This window comes from Silurus meridionalis, chromosome 6 (genome assembly GCF_014805685.1).
Source record: "Silurus meridionalis isolate SWU-2019-XX chromosome 6, ASM1480568v1, whole genome shotgun sequence".
NCBI lineage: Eukaryota > Metazoa > Chordata > Actinopteri > Siluriformes > Siluridae > Silurus > Silurus meridionalis.
Genome location: NC_060889.1, coordinates 26545250 through 26568747, shown reverse-complemented (window position 1 = coordinate 26568747; position 23498 = coordinate 26545250). Strand labels below are relative to the sequence as shown.

At 37.3% G+C, this 23498-nt stretch overlaps 1 protein-coding gene and 1 long non-coding RNA gene across 2 annotated transcripts in view; one reads left to right on the top strand and one right to left on the bottom strand.

Moving 5' to 3' along the window:
- LOC124387828 overlaps window positions 1–547 on the bottom strand; it is a 20121-nt gene extending 19574 nt beyond the window's left edge. Inside the window, exon 1 of the long non-coding RNA XR_006926234.1 lies at window positions 497–547. This is a non-coding gene — a long non-coding RNA (uncharacterized LOC124387828). The remainder of the gene's footprint in view (window positions 1–496) is intronic.
- A 15350-nt stretch (window positions 548–15897) lies between these two features.
- Window positions 15898–19565, top strand: LOC124387821 (ladderlectin-like). The gene is made up of 5 exons (XM_046852424.1): window positions 15898–15942; window positions 16024–16106; window positions 17271–17371; window positions 19024–19158; window positions 19273–19565. Exons 2-5 carry the CDS (start codon window positions 16043–16045, stop codon window positions 19450–19452), a joined length of 480 nt encoding a protein of 159 aa, XP_046708380.1. The 5' UTR covers window positions 15898–15942; window positions 16024–16042; the 3' UTR covers window positions 19453–19565.
- Window positions 19566–23498: the final 3933 nt, after the last annotated feature.

Genomic DNA, 23498 nt, shown 5'->3' with positions numbered 1-23498 from the left:
TGACATGTTAGACCAATGTGTTTGTGGTGACCAGTGTGCTAGAAGAGAAACGATCTCAGATTGGCCACTCTGTATGTCAATCAAGTGGCAAATGCCATAGGGAGGATAAATATTTTTATAATGATAATGAGATTCTGTGATGTAACAATCTGTAACTAGATTTCTGTATAATATTGATGGCTTTAAAAGGTAGGACACCACTCAAGGCTTAGTTGTGAAATGTATGGCCTGCCACTGCTTTGCAGACATACAATGGAAACAAGAGTATTTATTAGGGCTCACAATCAACTTAAATATTTAATTGCGATTAATTGTATGATTATCATATGATTGATCACAACTTAATCACACATTTTTAGGAAAAAGGACAAACTGACAAAAAAAATAACCAATTTGCTGACTACACTAGGCTACACTGTCAGAAGAATACAAGGGGTGGCACCTGCCTTCTAACCTAGGGTTAGGGTTAGGAATGTAGGAGTGCACACAATCTTACCTGTTCTCAAACCCAGTGAGCTTGTATAACAGTAGCACTAACCGCACTCATAGTCAGCAGCACTAGCAACTCCTCTGTCTTTCTCCTAGCCTGCGCTTCAGGTTGCTGCTTTTAAACCTTAGGTTCCGCCTCCTCTGGTCAGGTTCTTGCTCTTAATTGGTTCCTTTTTTTTCCAGCTACCATTTACAATTAACAGTTGACTCCAGCTATACGGCAGCAGAGAGTCAGAGACAGAGTAACACAAGGGGTGTGGAAAAATACAAAAACAGAGAAAACAGCACAGACACATAAAACCCTTTAAAGATTTGACATCTGAAAATTACAGTTGGTGGCATTTATCATTGTTTTGAGTGTAAGCATGCTTAAAAAAGATGGGAAAAAAATAGGACATAAACAAGGATGAGAAAGTGAAAAAAAATGTTTTGTAATTACACTGTCTGATGTTTAGCGAAAAATAGAAACAAACTGACAAAAAATATCCCTACGTCTGCAACAAGTAGCATTCAGGCTATTCGGTTGTTCTATTGTAACAGATTCATTCCTGAGTTGAAGTTTCAGCAATGGGTTGTTACATTTATATTTATTTATGACATTTATTAGTGTAATGCATTTTGTCCTTTTTGGGCTTGCTGTAAGCAAGAGAATGGGCATGTGCATGATGTACCAAGTTCTCCAAGTGATAAGACCATGTGAGGTAGTTGTTGAAAAAAAAAAAGAGTAAAATAAAAGGTGGTGCACCATTCAGTAAAATGATGACTCTCGTTTTCATTATTTTGTTGTCTTAAATGTGTTTATGCAGACTTGATACAGAAGCTCGGTCACACTATCATAACTTTTTTGGATTAGCCAGGTTGACTGATAGATATGGCATAGAATCTGTAATTTACCTTATTTAAAAATAAAATTGTATAATTCTTTTTCAAAGTCATCTATAAAAACTACCACAATAATTATCTTGTGAACATATTTACCTGTGATAGTGATAGATTGTTTAGGTCTTGTGGTCTACATGTAGCAACATTTTTTATTTATTTTTGGAGTTGTCTTTATTTGAATTCTTATTGGTCAGATAATTAAAAATAAAAAGCAAAAATAGTGCAAGATTGAACAAAAAACGCGATGTAATTACACAAAATGAACAGCAGATGGCGGGGGGCGTGCTTATCGTACAGGCATTTTTTAGAAGAAAGGAAGAAAAAGAAGAGCGAAGTCGCACCTGTAGTGACTCGATTTAACCAGCAAGGGGCATCATTGGGTCGTGCTTGGCGTGAAGACAAATAATAGACTATGTAGACTGTGACATGATTTTACCAGCAGGTGGCAGCACGATGTCCTGTTTAACGTGTAAGCGTTCATTAAAATAATAAGAACGTAATAGCAGTTACACATTTTGACCAGCAAGGGGCAACATTTTGCCGTGGCATCTAGACATTTATTAAAAATTAGTAAAAGAAGATTGAATGAACATTGGATGCAGTTCCTCAATAAAAATTATATATATATATATATATATATATATATATATATATATATATATATATATATATATATATATATATATATATATATATATATATATATATATATATATATATATATATATATATATATATATATATATATATAAAATTTTTATTGAGAAACTGCATCATATATATAAGTAACATTTAGGCAAGTAACATTTAGGCTCTCTTGTTCTACGATGATAACCTTTTTGGATTGATGGATTGATAAGGAAAGGAATCTGGAAAATACCTCAAAAATATTTGAACACAAATAAAAATTCATAATTATCTTTCAAACTATTCAATAAACGCTACCCCAATAATAATCTTGTGAACACATTTTACTGCAATAATGATTTTTGTATGTTTTGTGGTCTTCATGCTAAAATTCTTTTTTAATTTATTTGGTAATTGTCTTTATTTGAATTAAATAATAATAACCATCATCTTATGCAATGAATTCATGGCGGTGTCGTGCTTATCATGCAAGCATCTATTAGAAAAAAAAAGTAGAAAATAAGAACGAAGTCACACCTCCAGTAAGACAAATTGACCAGCAAGAGGCAGCGTTATGTTTTGTTTGACCTGAAAGGCACCCATTAGAAAAGATATCTTCTTCTTCTTCTTCTTCTTCTTCTTCTTCTTCTTCTTCTTTCGGCTGCTCCCATTAGGGGTCGCCACAGCGGATCATCCGTCTCCATACCACCCTGTCCTCTACATCTGCCTCTTTCACACCAACTACCTGCATGTCTTCCCTCACCACATCCATTAAACCTCCTCTTTGGCCTTCCTCTTTACCTCCTACCTGGTGGCTCCATCCTCAGCATTCTTCCAATATAACTCATGTCCCTCCTCTGCACCTGTCCAAACCATCAAATTTTTGCCTCCCTCACCTTGTCACCAAAACATCCCACATGGGCTGTCCCTCTAATAAACTCATTTCTAATCTTGTCCATCCTCGTCACTCCCAACGAAAACCTTAACATCTTCAGCTCTGCTACCTCCAGCTCCACCTCCTGTCTTCTACTCAATGCCACTGTCTCTAATCCATACAACATCGCAGGTCTCACCACAGTCCTATAAACTTTCCCTTTCCATTCTTGCAGATACCCTACTATCACAAATCACTCCTGTCACTCTTCTCCACCCACACCACCCTGCCTGCACTCTTTTCTTTACTTCTCTAACACACTCTCGATTACTTTGCACTGTTGAACCCAGGTACCTGAACTCCTCCACCTTCTCCACCTCTTCTCCCTGCAACCGCACCACTCCACTGCCCTCCCTCCCATTCACACACATGTACTCTGTCTTACTCCTACTGACTTTTATTCCCCTTCTCTCCAGCGCATACCTCCACCTCTCCAGGCTCTTCTCAACCTGCTCACTACTCTCACCACAAATCACAATATCATCTGCAAACATCATAGTCCAGGCAGACTCCTGTCTGACCTCGTTTGTCAACCTGTCCATCACCACTGCAAACAGGAGAGGGCTCAGGGCCGATCCTTGATGTAGTCCAACCCTCACCCTGAACCAGTCTGTCGTTCCTACTGCACACTTCACTGCTGTCACACTGTCCTCATACATGTCCTGCACCACCCTCACATACTTCTCTGACACACCTGACTTCCTCATACAGTACCACAGCTCCTCTCTCGGCACCCTGTCGTACGCTTTCTCTAAATCCACAAATACACAATGCAATTCCTTCTGTCCTTCTCTATACTTCTCCATCAACATCCTCAAAGCAAATAAGGCATCTGTGGTGAAACCATACTTTTGCTAATAGATGGTCACCTCTTCTCTCAGCCTGACTTCCACTACTCTTTCCCATAACTTCATGGTGTGACTGATCACCTTAATTCCCCTGTAGTTACTGCAGGTCTGCACATCTCCCTTATGCTTAAAGATCGGTACAGCACACTCCTTCTCCATTCCTCAGGCATCCTCCCACCTTTCAGAATCTTGTTGAACAATCTGGTTAAAAACTCTACTGCCATCTCTCCTAAACATCTCCATGCTTCTACAGCTATGTCATCTGGTCCAACCGACTTTCCACTCTTCATCCTCTTAATCGCTGCTCTCACTTCCTCCTTACTAATCCTATCTACATCCTGCTTTACCAACTCCACATAATCCAACCTTCTCTCTCTGATTTTCCTCATTCATTAGCTGCTCAAAATACTCCCTCCACCTTCTCAACACACTCTCCTCACTAGTCAACACATTTCCCTCTCCATCCTTTATTGCTCTAACTTGCAGTACATCCTTCCCAGCTCGGTCCCTCTGCCTGGCCAATCGGTATAAATCCTTTTCACCTTCCTTAGAGTCCAACTTCTCATACAGCTTCTTATATGCCTTTTCCTTGGCTTACACCACATCCCTCTTTACCTGCTGCTGCATCTCCTTGTACTCCTGCCTACTTTTCTCATCACCAGTGTTGGGCAGTAACGCGTTACCGGTAACGCGTTACTGCCATTATTGCAGTGTTGGGCGTAACGCGTTACCCGTAACGCGTTACTTTTGACAGTAACTAATACTGTAACGCGTTACTTTTAAAAATAAAGTAACTCCGTTACCATTACCGTATGGTGCGTTACCCGTTACTTTTTTAAATGAATGAATTCCGGCTGAAGTGTAGCCTACAGTCTAACCTGTTTACAGCAGAGACGCATTGTAGGATTGGTGGATGAACCACTGTAAACACGTAGAAGACACGCTGTGTGGCGTGTCTCCGTTTATTCAGGTCTGTGCGGCAGTAATGGCGAGTCGAGGCGAGAGCAAGACGAGTTTCTCAAAGTGGAAATAGGCTCATTATTTCACTTTAGTTGAGTATAAAGACAAAAACTTTTAAGTCAAATGTAAGCTGTGTCTTTCTGGTTCGAAGCTCGTATCTACTGCTATAGCAACACCTCCAGAAACTCCATGCCTCGATGAAGCTAGAAGCTAGAAGCTAACCAGGTGTTCTGTTCTACATTGTTGATAGTTTTCATACTTCAGCTGTGAAAGGAACATTTTTAAGAGCTCAACACAACAGCAGAAGCCACTTTAGTTTTTGATTGTGAATATATTATTCGGTTTGTTATGTTATTTATTTCAGAAATCCTTGTGATATATTCAGTTTGTGCTGGTCTGACTTTAATAAAATAGTGTTTAAAAATGACTTTGTGTTTAAGTCAGTTTTGTGTTTGTATAGACCATAACACATAAAAGGGCATTAATGGGAACATTAAAGAACGTTCTTTAAAAAATTAACTAAAAAGTTACTTTTAACAGTCACGCATTACTTTTTGGTGTAAGTAATCAACAAAGTAACGGAGTTACTTTTTGAATGAAGTAATGAGTAACTGTAACTAGTTACTATTTTTTAGTAACTAGCACAACACTGCTCATCACTCTGTCTATCCCACTTCTGTTTTGCCAACCTCTTTCTACTTATGCTCTCCTGCACTTCCTCATTCCACCACTATGTCTCCTTGTCTTTCTTTCTATTTCCAGATGTCACACCAAGTACTTTTCTAGCTGCCTCCCTCATCACTCCTGCAGTAGTTTCCCAATCACCCAACACCTCTTCACCACCACCGAGCCCCTGTCTGACCTCTTCCCTGAACCTCACACTACACTCTTCCTCCTTCAGTTTCCACCATCTTATTCTTATTTCAGTCCTCACTCTCCTTCTCTTCTCCTTCGCCTCCAAAACCATCCTACAGACCACCATCCGATGCTGTCTAGCTACACTGGTTCCTGCCAACACCTTACAGTTTTCAATCTCCTTCAGGTTGTGTCTCCTGCATAGAACATAGTCCACCTGTGTGCACCTTCCTCCACTCTTATACGTCACCCTATGATCCTCCTTCTTCTTAAAATAAGTGTTCACCACTGCCATTTCCATCCTTTTAGCAAAATCTACCACCATCTGCCCTTCCACATTCCTCTCCTTAAGGCCATACCTACCCATCACCTCCTCATCACCTCTGGTCCCTTCACCAACATGCCTATTAAAGTCTGCACCAATCACCAATCTTTCATTCCTAGGTACACCATCTACCACTTCATCTAATTGACTCCAGAATCTTTCCTTCTCCTCCATCTTACAGCCAACTTGTGGAGCATAGGCACTGATGACATTTATCATCATCCCTTCAACTTCCAGCTTCACATTCATCACCCTATCAGAAACTCTCTTCACCTCCACTACACTCTTACTGTACTCTTCCTTCAGAATCACCCCTACACCATTTCTCTTTCCATCCACACCATGATAGAACAGTTTGAACCCACCTCCAATTTTCCTGGCCTTACTCCCTTTCCACTTGGTCTCCTGAACACACAACATATCTACCTTTCTCCTCTCCATCATATCAGCTATCTTTCTCCCTTTACCCATCATAGTACCAACATTTAAAGTACCAACCCGAACCTCCACTGTCCTACACTGCTCCTTTCAAAAAAATAACATAGTCGCAACTGCAGTTACACACGTTGACCAGAAACGTTGACCAGAAACGTTCAACCCAGTCGTGCATCTAATTTCATTAACACACATCTGAAAATATAGATCTAGACCTTTATTCATTAAGGCAGGGGTTATTTCTACTAATCTTTTTTTAACTGTTAAATATGTTGAATGCAAACTTTAGTGCAGGATCTAAATATCATCTAAATATTTAAATATGATTCTTTACTGACCCCTTGTTGTTGTCATGTTTTGGGGTAAACGAGGATGCAATGCAGTTTACAGGCCGAAAACTGGCAGACCAATACAAACTGACGGTCAGAATAATAAACAGTAAAAAGGCAGTAGGTCAAACTGCTAGACCTGATGTATGCAGGTGGTGCAGCTGTGGCTGCAATAAAAGGAGACTTGTTGAGTTGTGTTTATTGGGTTTCTTGATTTAATAATAACAATTTATTCTCAATACATGAGATTCTGTGATGTAGCACTGTTATACTACATTTCTGTACAATATAGATGGTTACAAAATCCAGGGTGTCACACTGGTATTAATTCAGGTAGGACACCACTGAAGGCCTAGTTGTTATATGCATGGCCTGCCATTGCTTTGTGGACATACAACATTTAAATTAGGGCTGCCAATCGATTAAAATATGTAATCACGGTTAATCGCATGATTGTCATGAGTTAACTCGTGATGGATCGCCACCTAATCACACATTTCTATCTGTTCTGAATGTACATTTTAATACTCTAATCAACATGGGCGTGGAAAAATATTGATGCCTTATCCAAATGTATGTTTATTTTTAGTAATTCTAACCTCAATATAGAGCATAAAGACAAAATATCTTTGTCAATGTTTTAAAGTAATTATGTTGTTTAAATTACGTAATTCATCAGGACATCAACTGGAACTTTTGCCCTGTTTCCACACAGATGGATTTAATTGCCGGATGTGTGCATCATGGAGGATTTTGGTGCTCGAACAAGTAAAGAAAGGACATAGCGAATAAATGTGTATTGTGTCAAAGGTTTTTTTATTTTGCCTTTTATATTTATTTATTTTTAATAAAAAGAGGAAATGCATGCTGCATTAATCACATGTGAATAAAATTACTGCTGTTAAAATAAATTTGCTTCAATGCTCTATTAATTTGTTAATTTTGACAGCCCTAGTATTTATACAAAAACTAATCGAAAGCTAAACTCAAAGGTGCAAAAAAATAAATAAATAAATAAAGATGAGCAGAAAAATATCCAAGAGAAGTATGGAGACATGACATTAATCAAAACAAAGATGCGCATAGCTACATAAACACGGAATTAAAACATGCGAGTGGACCCCAGTGCTGCAAGCCAGCATAAGGTCCTTGGACTCCAAGATACATATGAGGAGATCATTTCTGACAGGTGTTCCCAGACCTCACTTTGAAAACCTCTGTCTTCTGGGTTTGATGGCCAGAAGAGACAAACTGAAAAGGACTATAAGGTGCTGATGATGAGTAAAACTGTATGTGCACAAAATTCTTCATGTAGCAAATTTGGTTCACTTCAATTCCACGAATCAAATTCACTTTCCATTTATTAAAAAAGAACATTAGACAGTCCACATGCTGTAATATTTCATTAAAACTTATGGTGGATCTCAAATCTACACTGAGAACTCTGAGAAAAAGAATGTGAACATACACACCATTCAAACATATTCACTCAAGCTTAGGATCGCAAAAAAAATAATAATTCAAAAGCATAAAGCATAAGCAATGATGGGTTTCTCTGACAAAATGTTTTGAATCTAGAACCCATGGCTCAGTGTCTGTGGAGGTTCATGGACCCCACTTTGTGAACTACTACTCTGTGCCAACTACATTTGCAATATTACAGAATGAATTTGAATAGGAAATTATAGAATAAATAACAGAATCTGGACCCACCATGACCCTGACTAAGATGATGATGAAGATATTCAAAACTACATACAATAGAAAATAGGAATAATTGTACATATCAATAGATGTATGTAGACCATGCATGATGTTCACACCGCACATTAATTCACAAGTTTAAGTTACAGTTTGTGAACCCCAACAGAATTCCTGGACATGATAAACTATAGATGTGGTATATACTCTCACTGGCCACTTTATTAGGTACACCTTTCTAGTACTGGGTTGGACCCCCTTTTGTCTTCAGAACTGCCTTAATCCTTTGTGGCATAGATTCAATGCGAATCTTCCGTTCCACCACATCCCAAAGGTTCTCTATTCAGTTGAGATCTGGTGACTGTGGAGCCATTGAGTACAGTGAGATTCACATGAGTACAGTGAGTTCATATGAGTTCAGTGAACTCATTGTCATGTTCAAGAAACCAGTCTGAGATGATTCGTGCTTTATGACATGGCGTGTTATCCTGCTGGAAGTAGCCATCAGAAGATGGGTACACTGTGGTCATAAAGGGATGGACATGGTCAGCAACAATACTCAGGTAGGCTGTGTCGTTGACACGATGCTCAATTGGTACTAATGGGCCCAAAGTGTGCCAAGAAAATATCCCCCACACCATTACACCACCACCACCAGTCTGAACCGTTGATACAAGGCAGGATGGATCCATGCTTTCATGTTGTTGACGCCAAATTCTGACCCTACCATCCGAATGTCGCAGCAGAAATCGAGACTCATCAGACCAGGCAACGTTTTTACAATCTTCTATTGTCCAATTTTGGTGAGCCTGTGCGAATTGTAGCCTCAGTTTCCTGTTCTTAGCTGTCAGGAGTGGCACCCAGTGTGGTCTTCTGCTGCTGTAGCCCATCCGCCTCAAGGTTCGACATGTTGTGCATTCAGAGATGCTCTTCTGCATACCTCGTTTGTAACAAGTGGTTATTTGAGTTACTGTTGCCTTTCTATCAGCTCGAACCAGTCTGGCCATTCTCCTCCCACCTCTGGCATCAACAATGCATTTGCGCCCACAGAACTGCCGCTCACTGGATATTTTCTCTTTTTTGGACCATTCTCTGTAAACCCTAGAGATGGTTGTGCGTGAAAATCCTAGTAGATCAGCAGTTTCTGAAATACTCAGACCAGCCAGTCTGGCCCAACAACCATACCACGTTCAAAGTCACTTAAATCACCTTTCTTCCCCATTCTGACGTTTGGTCTGAACTGCAGCAGATCGTCTTAACCATGTCTACATGCCTAAAAGCATCGAGTTGCTGCCATGTGATTGGCTGATTAGAAATTTGCGTTAACGAGCAGTTGGACAGGTACACCTAATAAAGTGGCTGGTGAGTGTAGATGTGGAGGAATATGCTTTTTTGCTTGCACAGCTGACGAAGAACATTCATCCAAAACATCCTGTTTGTCTGGAAGATTTTTATTATGTTTACTATGCTCATATACTGATTGACCAATTTTCACATTACTATGAACACCTAATAAGACATTTTTTTGTAAGACTCCAAGGTCTTACATTCAATTAAATAGTTTGTTTCACAAGGTTTGTTTTGCAATTAGTTACAGGGAGAGAGAAAAAATAGCTTATTGGTTAAATGTAGATAGAATTAACATTGATCATCATAAATGCTTGCATGATTAACAAAAATTGAACACAATGAATGTGAGAATAATTTTATCTCATCAGTTCATGCATAAAGTTACATAAAAATAACTTCTTACAGGTGTCTGAAACCAGTCCGGATGGATTTCTTACACTGTCTACTACATCAAAGAAAAGGATAAGTATAGCAGGATTAAGATGCATGCATTAATTACACTTTTTTATTTTACTAGTGCAAAGCAAGATTCATTGCTCTAAGGCTATAAACAATGTGAAATTTTTATTAAAATGCCAGAGAACACCTAAAAGAGAACATCAAAAGTTGCAAAAACAATTAGAGGAGACTGGTAGAAATTTGCTGACAAATTAAATGTAAAAGTGTTTACTATTTTGCTTTATTGTTTTTTATTTGTTTTTATGTACTTATTACTTTCTAATGTCAAAGCCACCAGAGTATCCACAAGAAAAAAATATTTTATGGTGAAATATTCAGTTCAATTCAGTTACATTTACTTTATTTGTTTAACATTGTAACATTGTGTATTGTCCCAAAACATACATACAAGAACAATAAACAAAATGGTAATTTTCTGTACTATTTACACTGTATTTAATGAGTTGACCTTTATGAATCTATCTGGGTCTAACAAATGAATCAACCCAGATGAGGATGGGTTCCCTCTTGAGTCTGGTTCCTCTCAAGGTTTCTTCCTTATGCCATCTCAGGGAGTTTTTCCTTGCCACGGTCGCCACCGGTTCACTCATTAGGGACAAACTTACTTATAAAGAACATATTCACTTTTAATCACCACATTATCTGTGTAAAGCTGCTTTGTGACAATGTTCATTGTTAAAAGTGCTATACAAATAAAAATGAATTGAAAATATTGAATTGAATTGAAATGAATCAGGTAAATAACCCCCTCACAAGGAAAAAACACTAACTTTATAAAACTAGGTTGCATTAAAGGATCCAGTCTATCCCACATTACATGAATTGGAAAAACTCTCCATATCATTCTTGCACCTTCCAAAACATTGTTTGTAGAAGCAGAGGGGATGACTGCGACCTACCATTTCACCTCCACTTATAAAGCAATGATCTACTTCTGTTTAACTGAAATATTTATGCTTTTATATTCATAATAATATAATTTTAATAATTATATTATATCTATAATACAACAAATTATATTATTACAATGTGTGTGTGTGGGCGTGTGTGTGTCTGAAGTGTTTTTTCACAACCTTACATATTCTGTTTTACATACAATGTTAAAAAATACCATAATTGACATAAAATTTGCACTTTCTCAAATGATTAAAAATTGTTTGCAACAAACAAAAGTTATGGATTGTTGACTGGTAATATTTCAGAAATAGTTATAATGTTGGTCTATACTCTACGATACAAATACTATTGTATGTAAAAGTTTGTAATCAGGTGTGCAGGCAATACTAATGATGTGGAAAATGGACTTTCAGTGTATGAGCACTGAACAAACAAAATATGTTCCAGAGAAACAGAGTTTTCAGATGAACGTCCATCAACACTAAGCAAAGCAGAAGCACAAAATGTCTACAGAGTTAATGTCAAAGAAATGTCTTTCTTCAGCTGTGTAAGCAAAGATTCACATCTTGTTTCTGTAGAATTTGTTTTAATGTATTTTCTTTCTAGATTCCTAAGGAATAGAGTAAATGAAGGTAATATATCCCACACTTTATACAGTTTGCACATTCTCTTGGATCAAAATACTGAATATCATCATAAGTAACTAAATGAACATGAGTTCAAATATAACAATGTGTTTAATGGAACTGCATACACTGTAAATGCTGTTCTGTAACCTGTCTCTGATGAATAACAGTTGAATGGTGCAGTTGAATTTTTTAAAATAATACTTCTGTATCAGGACAAATCAATTAGTACCACATGTCCTTTTTTGGTATGGGTTTTTGTTAAAGATCAAACACCAGGTTTGATGATTACAGTAATTTCTGGACTATTAAACGCACCCAAATATAAGCCGCACCCACTGAATTTTACAAAGATTTTTATTTTGAACATAAATAAGCCACACCTGCCTACACTAAAACTAATAAACTTTACACAGGCTTTAAGGAAAGACAGTGCCTGTTACACGGCTTGTATCTAAACAGTAGCCTACCAAGAAAGTCATTGTTCACTGTCTTCCTCCTTCCTTTCACAACAATTTTTCTTTTGGCATCGTCCTGCGTTTAAAAATCACCATCAGTGAAGTTTTTCTCCCGATGCCGTGCAGCTCAGAACACAGGTGAAGTGTTTTTTCATGCCCTGTTGTTTTCAGCGTGACGAATGATTGACATTTCCTGTTGACAGTCCGAGTGAGCGGCAGGTCAAACATCAGAAAACCTCATCCATATTTATGATGTGGTGCGGCCCGATTCAGTGGGAGCGAATCTGATCTAATATAAAGAGTTTCATTGGTTCACCTGAACCCGTTCCCCAATTTCATTGGTCTAATGTTATGTCGCTCAGTTTTTTGGCTTGAGGTGAAACCGGGAAAAAACCCAGGAAAAATCCATAAATTAGCCACTTCATTCGTTCAAAGCGTGGGAAAAAAGTAGCGGCTTATAGTCCGGAAAATACGGTAGGTATATGTTGTCACTTCTGTGCACAGCTTATATCACTTTATTGATATTATTGCATATTGTTTTATTTAGTTATTCCAGTGTTGTGATACAAATAACTATTATGATTTACATTATATCAAGTTGTTGAATATTTTGGCATTAAGCAACAATCTTATACTTTGATTTAACAATAATATCTTTAAGACAATGGGGCAATGTGTAACAGAAAAGTTTTACCAATGCCATGCAAAGCAACTCACTGGGCATGAACATTAAATCAGAACACTAAGCATTAATTTGGTTTTGTTTGATAATTAGGTGGATTATATTTATCAAGTCAAGTTTATTTCTATTGCGCTTTTCACAACGGACATTGTCTCAAAGCAGCTTTACAGAAATCAACAGTCAAGGTAAATTATGTGTATTTATCCATGATGAGCAAGACTGTGGCAAGGAAAAACTCCCTTAACCTTCGTCTTATGTTAGCTTTCTGTTACTATCTCTTATGTTAACGGGTCGGTTTTGACCCATATTTTAAAACAGTCATAAAATACCCTCTAAACTATTATTTATCATCCAATCTGTTTCTTAACTCTTGGTTACCTTGTTAGGTTTGTTTCCCATGAAAATATTGCTTTTAATATTTTTAGTGTGGCCCCCTGGGCCTTTCTTTTGATAGCATACCTCTTGTTTTCAATAAAAAATAAAGTTTAAAATGAAAAGTTATGTTGCCTGACTATTACTGAGGGGTATTAGAAAACATCTCTAAATTAAAAAAAATAAAAATTATTTTAATATTATTAACTATAGTAACATCTATGGTGTTCGGGTCAATTTTGACCCATATATTTTTACTCAAAAAAAAAAAAAATGCAAAAAAGTTTTTTTTTTTTTTTTTTAGATTAAGCTTTAATAGAAATACTAAATTAAAATTAGAACTAGTAATAATAAAAATATATAGATTTGCAGTCAAACAACATTTTAGATGTGTTTAGATGCATGTGTGGCAAAAACTTGCAGAGATATTTTTTTTTTTTCAGTAGAAGCACAATATGTTTGTCTTTCTGTCCTTATTGCTAGGGCAGACCTGACACCTCTTTCTTTTAGAATCAGGTGGCTTCAGTGGGGTTGTGGCTGTTGCTGTGCTGGTTGATGTTGAGGCAGGGCTGGCTGAGAAGGATGCTGGTGCTCCTTGAGTTGCTGATGGCATGGATAGAGTGCTAGGTGAACTCTGCAGCTGTCTAACCATAGCTGGGTCTCAGCTTCGCTCAATGGGTGTCTTGACTAAGGAACTTCCTAGCTCCTTAAGAAACATTTTTTCGCTTGTTTTTTTTTTTTTGGTTGAGGTCCACCCTAGCTGGATGTGGTGCCACAACACAAATGCATTGTATGCAGACACATCTAGGATGTTATAAAACACAACCACTGGCCATCTCCTGGTCATTCCCTGGCAAGTGTAGGTGACAGTCAGCTTATCCAGGTTGTCCACTCCTCCTTTGTTTTTATTATAGTCCAGGATAAGTATGGGCTTTGTCTCACTTCCTGATGACACATCTGAATCTTTGTAAACGTGGACATAATTACCCCCACACACACACACTTTTTTGGGACAATAAAAAAACAACGGTGGTGTTGTCTGTAAAAGCAAATTTTGAAGAAAGTGGAGTCTTGATGTCAGTTACTCTCATCACAGCAAACCTAGTGATCCCAGGGGTCATTTTGATGACAATTGCAGCAGTTACCCTGCAATGTAATTCAGAAGGTACTGAGGACCAACAGATGTTACCACTGTTGGATTTCAATGTTTCAGAAGGAGCGGAAGCAGCTTCAGCACCGGCGACCTCTTCATCAGACTCATCAGATGTGTCTGTGTCTCCTGGTTCATCTGTATCGCAATGCTGCTCTGTGTCCTCTGTCTCATTTTCAGCGAAGAGATAATCAAGAGCTTGGCTTGTTGTAAATCTTCTAATTTTTTGCATGCTGCAAACTGGATATATGCACTCTGCAAGTCACCAACTCTAAACTGAATTGGTCTTATGCATGTCTTACATGTCCATTTTTGTTGGTTTGTTTTGCTTGTTCAGGGAAGGCAACAAACAGGCAAAGAGAGAAGCCCCTAAGTAAAGCTTACAGGGTTAGGGGAGGAGATGACTGTCAGTAAGCTGTTGGCTGAATGTGTTAGTGAGCTGACAGTGTGTTTATGATTTTAGATTTAGCACTAATTATTGTTTTAAAATGTTATATTATAACTGGGTCGAAACCGACCCTAACAACACAAAGGTCATAATTTTAATCAGAGAAATGTATAATTTAAAGAGATTTTTTATTTTTTATTTTATTTAAATAGAGGTTTCTGACAAAGTAAAAAAAAACCTTGATGCAATAAACAAATGTATGTGGTACTTCTGTGCATTTAAACCTAAAAACGGGTCAGTGCCGACCCTAACACAAGAGGAAGGTTAAGGGGGAGGGGAGCCAGACTCAAAAGGGGAACCCATCCTCATTTGGGTGACATCAAGAGTTGAATCATAAATCTTTAAACAATACAGAACACTGGAGAGTAAGAACTAACATGAGCACTGGAGTGTGTGATTATAAGTAATGTTTTTTCTACAGTCTTATACAGTCTTTATGGTTATAAAACTAGTAGCTACTCATAATATAGCTCAACATTTGTGATCATCACAGATCCAACACCAGCTTCTCCATGCCAGAGCCTTTAAACACTCCAGGAGGTCCAATGTCAAAACTCCACACATGTAGTGGGATCGAATTGGCACTGGTACATCCCTAGATGGATCGGGATGTTTGCGAGTTCGGCATTTCTTTAAATTACCATAATCTTCATGAGGTGTGACGTGACTGAAGCTGGCCAAACCTCAGGATGCCTCGGGATGGGGAAAGGATATTTATGTTACATATGTTGCACTGAGGTCTGGGCTTTTACACCGATCTTAATCTATTTGTACCATTATAGTATAGCTTGTACAGAATGCTTTGGTTTGTTATCCTTTTTAAACCCTCCGTTTCCTTGTCTTAAGTCTGTAAAATGTTTTCTCCTAGGATTGATCAAGCAGAACTGTCACATTACACTTGACTGTCACAATCATGAGTTTAGTTAAAAAAATAAATATTTAAATTCAAGTTGAATTTCATCAGAATGAATTACTTTGTTTTTTTTTGCCACGGGCACATTTTTAACTGAAAATGTATTCTTGGGAAAAGGGGAGGTTTCTTTCTCCATCACAATATAAGCATCACCACTTACCTCAGTGTTTTACATCAAGCAAGAAGAGACTCCTGATTACATGTAAGTGCTTATGGGTGGTTTAACACATTTAATAAATTGTATTTAAACTGTACATTTATTTAACTTGTATTTTCCTTGCAGTGCCTGCAAAGCCAGAACTATGGTTTTTCATAATAAAGTAGCGGTTTTTCTTGTTCTTCTTGCCTGGGCAACAACAGAATTTGGTAAGAGTCTTTAAAAGTCAGTAGTGAAACTATGGTTTGTTTATTGGATTTTAATTGATAGAAGAATTGCTCCGTCCTCCATGATTTTTGATCTTTCCACCTCTGGAGGCAGTCATTTACAACTTTAACCAGCATTATTTCTGTGTTATACTGAGGCCTAAATTCTGACTGATAAGATTTCACGAATGTTATATCTATGTAGATATGAACCTAATTGCAGTGCTAAATATTATCTAGGATATAAAAAAAATAATTTTAAAGGGGTATGTTTTATTGGTCTATAGTTTAATAGCTGGCAGGGGTCAAGTTTCTTTATTATGTTTTAATAAATGCTCTCCTATATGATTTAGGTACATAACCAATGCTAAGTAAAGAATGTGTTTCTTTTAGAAAAGCTTTAATTGCTTCATGTGGTATCTAATTAAAGAAACCAGTAAGTAAGGGATCTAGTACACAAGTTAATGATTGTAATGAGGAAATATGTGAAACAGTCTTTTGAAGATGAATAAGAAATTTTTATTTATTTCCTGATATTGTAACACTGTTATTTACAGAGTTGAATATTGTCTGTCTTAAATTCATAGGTTGGATCTTTTGACATTTTTGTTCGATCATTAAATCTGTTACATATTCACTGTGTGGATGTTTCTGTAGTGGTCCCATTTGTAGTTAATTTTAGTGAGAATGAAAGATTATTTAAAAAAAAAGAAATTATTTTAGAGTAGAAATAAATTGATCAAGCCACAATAATAGCTTTTGTAAACCGTAAACGCCCCTCATTCCCATTGGGATGAACAAGATAGATTGATAGTGGATAACTTTGGGAAATGATTGATTAAACAGAAGCTGTTGTGTTTAACAAAGTACAATAGGCCTTAGTTATAATATATACATTTCACCACATTAAAGACGATCTGAAATGATTAAAGAAAATGATCTGTAATAACTTCAGACTGTGAAACTATTAATATATTGTATTGTATTAAGTGTAAATTGTGCCCACCATTATATTATATTCTGATTAGTCTCTACTGTATATTTGTTTTATAATTTTTGAAAAATCTTATGGTTTATTAATTCTTTGCAACACTTTATAAAAAATAGCCTCCATGTTTTTTCACAAACTTTTTCTAGACAAAATAATGTCCTTTTTTTCTTTCTTAGCCTGGAACGCAAATGCACATCATGGTTGGCATAACTGGTCGAGATTTGGCGTTCACAGCTACAAATATATCGGAATCAGGATGGACTGGGCTTCTGCTGAGGTACTGTTGTATTTAATATATTTTGGCATTACAAAAAAATGACAGTATATGTACATAAACACAAACACACACACGCAAACACCCCACACGCACTGCAATACCTTATGCGTATCCATTTTTACTATATATATATATATATATATATATATATATATATATATATATATATATATATATATATTCACTAAGAGCTTTATCCTGGGTATGATTATGGTGGATCCACATACTGTTAACTGTTATATTCTATAACAGGGGTGGCCAACCCGCGGCACGGTATTTTTAAGACTTAAATGAGCTTTCCCCCTACTGGGAAACTTTGCGGTATATCAGACCTTGGCATGAGGCCAATCATAAATTACAGGGATGCACCGAGAATTTTCGGAAATACCTAAATCACCGAAACAACACGGCAGAAACACAATTGTAATGACGCAATAAAAAAGCGCAGCAGCACACGGTTATCTGGATAAGAGCAACATGTCTGCGGTGTGCGGAGAGCGATTTACAAAACATGCAATGCTGAAATTTCAAGAGGGGGTGTATCTGCAAAGAGTTTCTCCAAGTCGGGTTTAATTTATCACCTGAAATACAAACATCCCGATTTCCTTCTAAATATGAGAAGAACGCGGCGCAGAAAAGTAAAGTCAATCTGAGCATGCGCACTCCGTCTGTAGAGGACGTTTTTGAAAAGGCAGGAAAGTTTTCCAGTGATGGTGCCGAGGCAAAAGGCATAACACAAAAAAATTATGGAATTCATTGCCTTTTGAATTGAATTTTCATTTCGGTGCATCCGTAAAATATTATCGTTGGTGTGGCCCTCTGACACAATTCAGGTTTCTCATGTGGCCCCTTGTAAAAATTAATTGCCCACCCTTGCTGTATATTCATCTCACGCACATGCGCATTTGACGAAAATACCGCATTGAACTCAAGCGAAGTGAACACGCACATAAAAAAACCCACAGTCTGTGTTTTCTACCCTGAAACACGTGAAATCAAAGCATCGATCTGTTCTGACTGACACACGTGTGAAAGAATTGCTTTGAGAGGCAACAACTGAATACGAGGCAGATTTGAAGGGATTGTTCAAGGAAAGGAATGCCAAAAGTCCCACTAAGTAACATGCATAGTAAAAGAAAAACACTATTGTAAATTATTATGTTTTTGTTTGTGGACTTGGTTAAACAGAGTTTGTGTGTGAGACAGTGCACACAATGTGTATTGTTGAAAATGACTGTCCTGTGGTCTTAGAACTGTAGGAGTCAATTTCTGTCATTATGTTGGTGTGTGACATTTACAATAAATCTGGCTGAGCAGAGGTGTGTGTGTGTGTGTGTGTGTGTGTGTGTGTAAGAGGAAGGGATGGGTGATGTTTATGTGTGCCCATGTGTATGATGTGGCTCTTTGCGGTAACAAGGTAAAAAATGTGGCTCTCGGTCTCTGACTGGTTGGCCACCCCTGTTCTATAATATTAAAAAATGTCTATGATCCCCCAGGGGAACCATAATGTGGGTTCACAGGGTCTAAATACTGCACTATTAGGTTAAAGCTTTTACTGAACATGAAGTAATTAAAACAATATGCAAAAATGTATGTAGAAACTACACTTGACAAACATGCAATAATGCCAAACCTTTTTTTACTTTTTTCAGCAATACTGTCTGAATCTTGGTGCAAACTTGGTCTCAATACATAGCGAGGCTGAATATCGGCATGTCAAGTCTGTTATCCGTGCTAAAGACCCCAGTGAGGGTGCAACATGGATTGGCCTTTCTTGCTGTGCGAAGGTTAGTTTGGAAAAATATTAAAACCTTCTTTGTTTATTGACATATAAAGTAGCAGTTAAGATGTTGCTAAAATATTACCACTGGTTACAGACTGTTCACTGTTTAATCTTTCAGATACGGCACTGGCTTTGGTCTGATGGCACCAAAGTGACTTACACCAAATGGAATCCGACTGAACCAAATTATCTGCCTAGAGAGTGCTGTGCGCATATGAACTGGAGTGTATGGAAGAACTGGAATGACATTCCATGTGACCATCAATATCCCTTTGTTTGTGTCAAGAAAAGAGTCTAAAATGCTCCCAGCCTCACTACGCCAACTATATTACAATGTTGGAACTGTGGCAAACTGTGGCCCTTATTTTAGCAAATTAAAAATAAAATAAAAACAAACAAACAAAACAATTACATTTTTGAGTTTATGAAATCATTCTTCATCTCTTTACTCTTCATCTAGCAACTTAAAATAATTTTATTTCGTCTCTTTGCAGGATCTGCCGCATTTTCAATGTAGAATCAAAACAAATAAATATTAAACATAACACTTAATCATACATAAATGATTGCTTAAAGTTTATTTCAAAATGTATACTGAAGTGTTCCTGAAACAAACTTAAAAGACTGCAAATATGTTGAGGATGCCTGCTTTAAGGAATGAAAAAGGTTTCTGTTTGTATTTGCAGATGTTTCTTGTATAGAAATGCATTAACAAGCTAGTGGAAAAATGTTACCATGGCTAACAATATATAAAAACTAGCATATTAATATAGTTAGTTGATCCTACTGCAAGCACGTTCATTACTAGACAACATGGATGTTCGCAGGCACACAGACACACACACACACACACACACACACACACACACACACACACACGAGTTTTATGTTAAAATAAGGTCATTTCTAAATAAAAAATACAATTATTGATTATAAAATGAATTAAAAGTAAATGTAAAAAAACTGTACAGTGTATCATATATTTGCACGAGACAAAGAACACGTCGTGTTGTTCAAGTCAAGTCAAGTCAAGAGGCTTTTATTGTCATTTTTACTATACACAGTGGTACACAGTACACAATAAAAATGAAACAACGTTCCTCTGGAACCCTGGTGCTACACTAAACAACAACAGCATAGAGCTACAACAACACAAACATAAAGTGCATCGAGTGCAACCTGGTGCAAACAGTGCAAACAAAAAAAAACAGTACAGACAGACAGTGCAGACAGATAACACAAGACAAGACAAAAGACAAAAAACCAAGTATAGCGCCGGCTAGTAAATCTACTGTATACTTTATTATACAGTTCTGTGTAAGGAGAAATGTAAAAACTATACCCAGGAGAGAATACAAACAGAACAGAACAAGGTAGTGCAATAAAAAAAACAGCAGCAAGGTGCAAAGACAGCATGTAAACATTCTACTGTAATACAAGGTGCGAGTATAAATAATAATAAATAGATAAATGGTGGTGGAGTGGATCGAGATGAGTGATGATTGTATTTAGTTCAGGTTGTACAGTTCGGTAACACACATTTGAGTGAGTGTGTGTGTGTATGTGTGAGAGTTCTGTTTCATTTCTGTGTATTGAGAAGCCTGATGGCTTGGGGAAAGAAACTGTTGCACAGTCTTGTTGTGGCGGCCCGAATGCTTCGGAACTGTTTCCCTGATGGTAGGAGTGTAAAAAGTGTGTGTGACGGATGTGTGTGATCGTCCACAATGCTGTGTGCTTTGCGGATGCAGCGTGTAGTGTAAATGTCCATGATAGAGGGGAGAGAGACTCTGATGATCTTCTCAGCTGTCCTCACTATCCTCTGTAGGGTCTTGCGATCCGAGACGGTGCAGTTCTCAAACCAGGCAGTGATGCAGCTGCTCAGGATGCTCTCAATGGTCCCTCTGTAGAACATGGTCAGGATGGGGGGAGGAAGGTGGGCTTTCCTCAGCCTTCTCAGGAAGTAGAGATGCTGCTGGGCTTTCTTGGTGATGGAGCTGGTGTTAGTGACCAGGTGAGGTTGTCTGCCAGATGAACACCAAGGAATTTGGTGCTCTTGACGATCTCCAAAGAGGATCCATCAATAATCAGTGAAGATTGGTCGCTATGTGCTCTCCTGAAGTCAACAACCATCTCTTTCGTTTTGTCCACGTTCAGAGACAGGTTGTTTGCTCCACACCAGGCAGTTAACTGTTGCACCTCCTCTCTATATGCTGACTCGTCGTTCTTGCTGATTAGACCCACCACGGTCGTGTCATCAGCAAACTTGATGATATGATTTGAGCTGTGCGTTGGTGCACAGTCATGAGTCAGCAGAGTGAACAGCAGTGGACTGAGCACACAGCCCTGAGGGGCCCCAGTGCTCAGTGTGGTGGTGCTGGAGATGCTGTTCCTGATCCGGACTGACTGAGGTCTCCCAGTCAGGAAGTCCAGGATCCAGTTGCAAAGGGAGGTGTTCAGGCCCAGAAGGTTCAACTTCTCGATCAGGTGGTGAGGAATGATTGTGTTGAATGCTGAGCTGAAATCAATGAACAGCATTCGTTGTTTACGAAATCACAGTGCTAGGATGCAGAAAATCTACATTAGACGGCTGGATTTTTGGGTGGCATCCATTCATCATGGAAATGTTTTTTTTTGCGGTTGGTTTTGGCATGTAACTACCGCAGTAAATGTAAGTGGCAAATGCCATAGGAAGGATAAATCATTTTAGAATGATAACTTTGAGATTCTGTGATGTAATGATCTGTAACTAGATTTCTGTATAATATTGATGGCTTCAAAAGCCGTGATATCACAATGTTATGAAAAGGTGGAGTGAATCAGGTAGGACACCACTCAAGGCCTAGTTGTGAAATGTATGGCCTGCCACTGCTTTGCAAATTTGGTTTACCTCAATTTCATGAATCAAAACCACTTTCCATTCATTAATAAAAAAAACAGTAGACAGTCCACATGCTGTAATATTTCATTACCACTTTGTGTTTTTTAGAGGACCGTAGGTTTGTTGATAAGTCAGGCACTATGCAGTGATATTACTTCCATTCTAGAAAAGGTTAGTTAACTAACTAACGTAAAAATTCCTCTCACAGATAATCTAGAGTTGGCATTCTGACATTCAGCCTTGCTGTGTTTTAATACTAAGTTTCTATTGGTTGTTTGAAATGTATATGATAAAGGGTATGTACAAATGTGGAAAAAGTTTTTCTTTAAAACTTACTATCTAATGTTTCTATTCATATGTAATATACATACACAGTGGTTCCACGAATTTTGGATGCACCCCCGCAGCCCATATGGTACCTTATTAAATTCATCTGGACATTATGTCACTTTAATACAGTAATGTGTTTTACAAGTTTTGATGAAATTTGTTTGTTAAAACATAGTTTAATATGTTATTTCTAACATTCCTGAACATTCGGTCTCGCTGCGGATTCTAGCGAATTTTAAGATAATCCGCAACTTGCTGTTCGTTATTTTCCAAATGAGAACCCGCAAATTTTCCAAACCGCGAATTATCAGGGGTTGACTGTACTTTATTATATTGTGTAACACCATTCATGATACATTAACCTACAACATAATATATGGATCATGAGTTATGGAATTAGTTACTATGTGAAAAGAGTGTCACATAGATGTTAATAAAAAAATTCCTAATGGGACTATTTAACACTAATACAGTACTAGAGAGTGATTTTAGGGGTCAGTCTTGTGCTTATCTTGCTGTTGGATGTAGATCCACCAAATGCATAAATGTAAATACAGGGGAATTAAATTATTCAAGCTCTTCTTTGAATAAAAACAAACAATTCAAATATATATATATATATATATATATATATATATATATATATATATATATATATATATATATATAGATAGATAGATATATAGATATATAGATATATATAGATATAGATATATTTAATAATAAAATATATTATATAATAATATATAAAATAACTATTACTGTTCCAAATGGCACTTTCATTACATGAATGTAATGGAGCCGAAAAGATGTTGCGCATGCGCATTAACGTCGCAAAACAACAACAACTTAATGGCGACAAGTCGGGGAGGAAATTTTCTGCAATAGTGACTCGGTGACAAGGAGAATTTGGATGAAAACATGTGGAGATTGTAGGAGGAAATATATTTTCTATATTGTTTAAATGATTTACACTTAAACATCAACTATTTTTATGATTTTATTGTTTTTGATTTAATAAATATCGTAGTTTTGCATCATTCCACATTTGAAACGTACCTTGACTGTAATTTCTTTCTAATAAATATTGATATCTCTTGTTTTCTCTCTTTGCTTTTCTTAAATTATGTGTAATG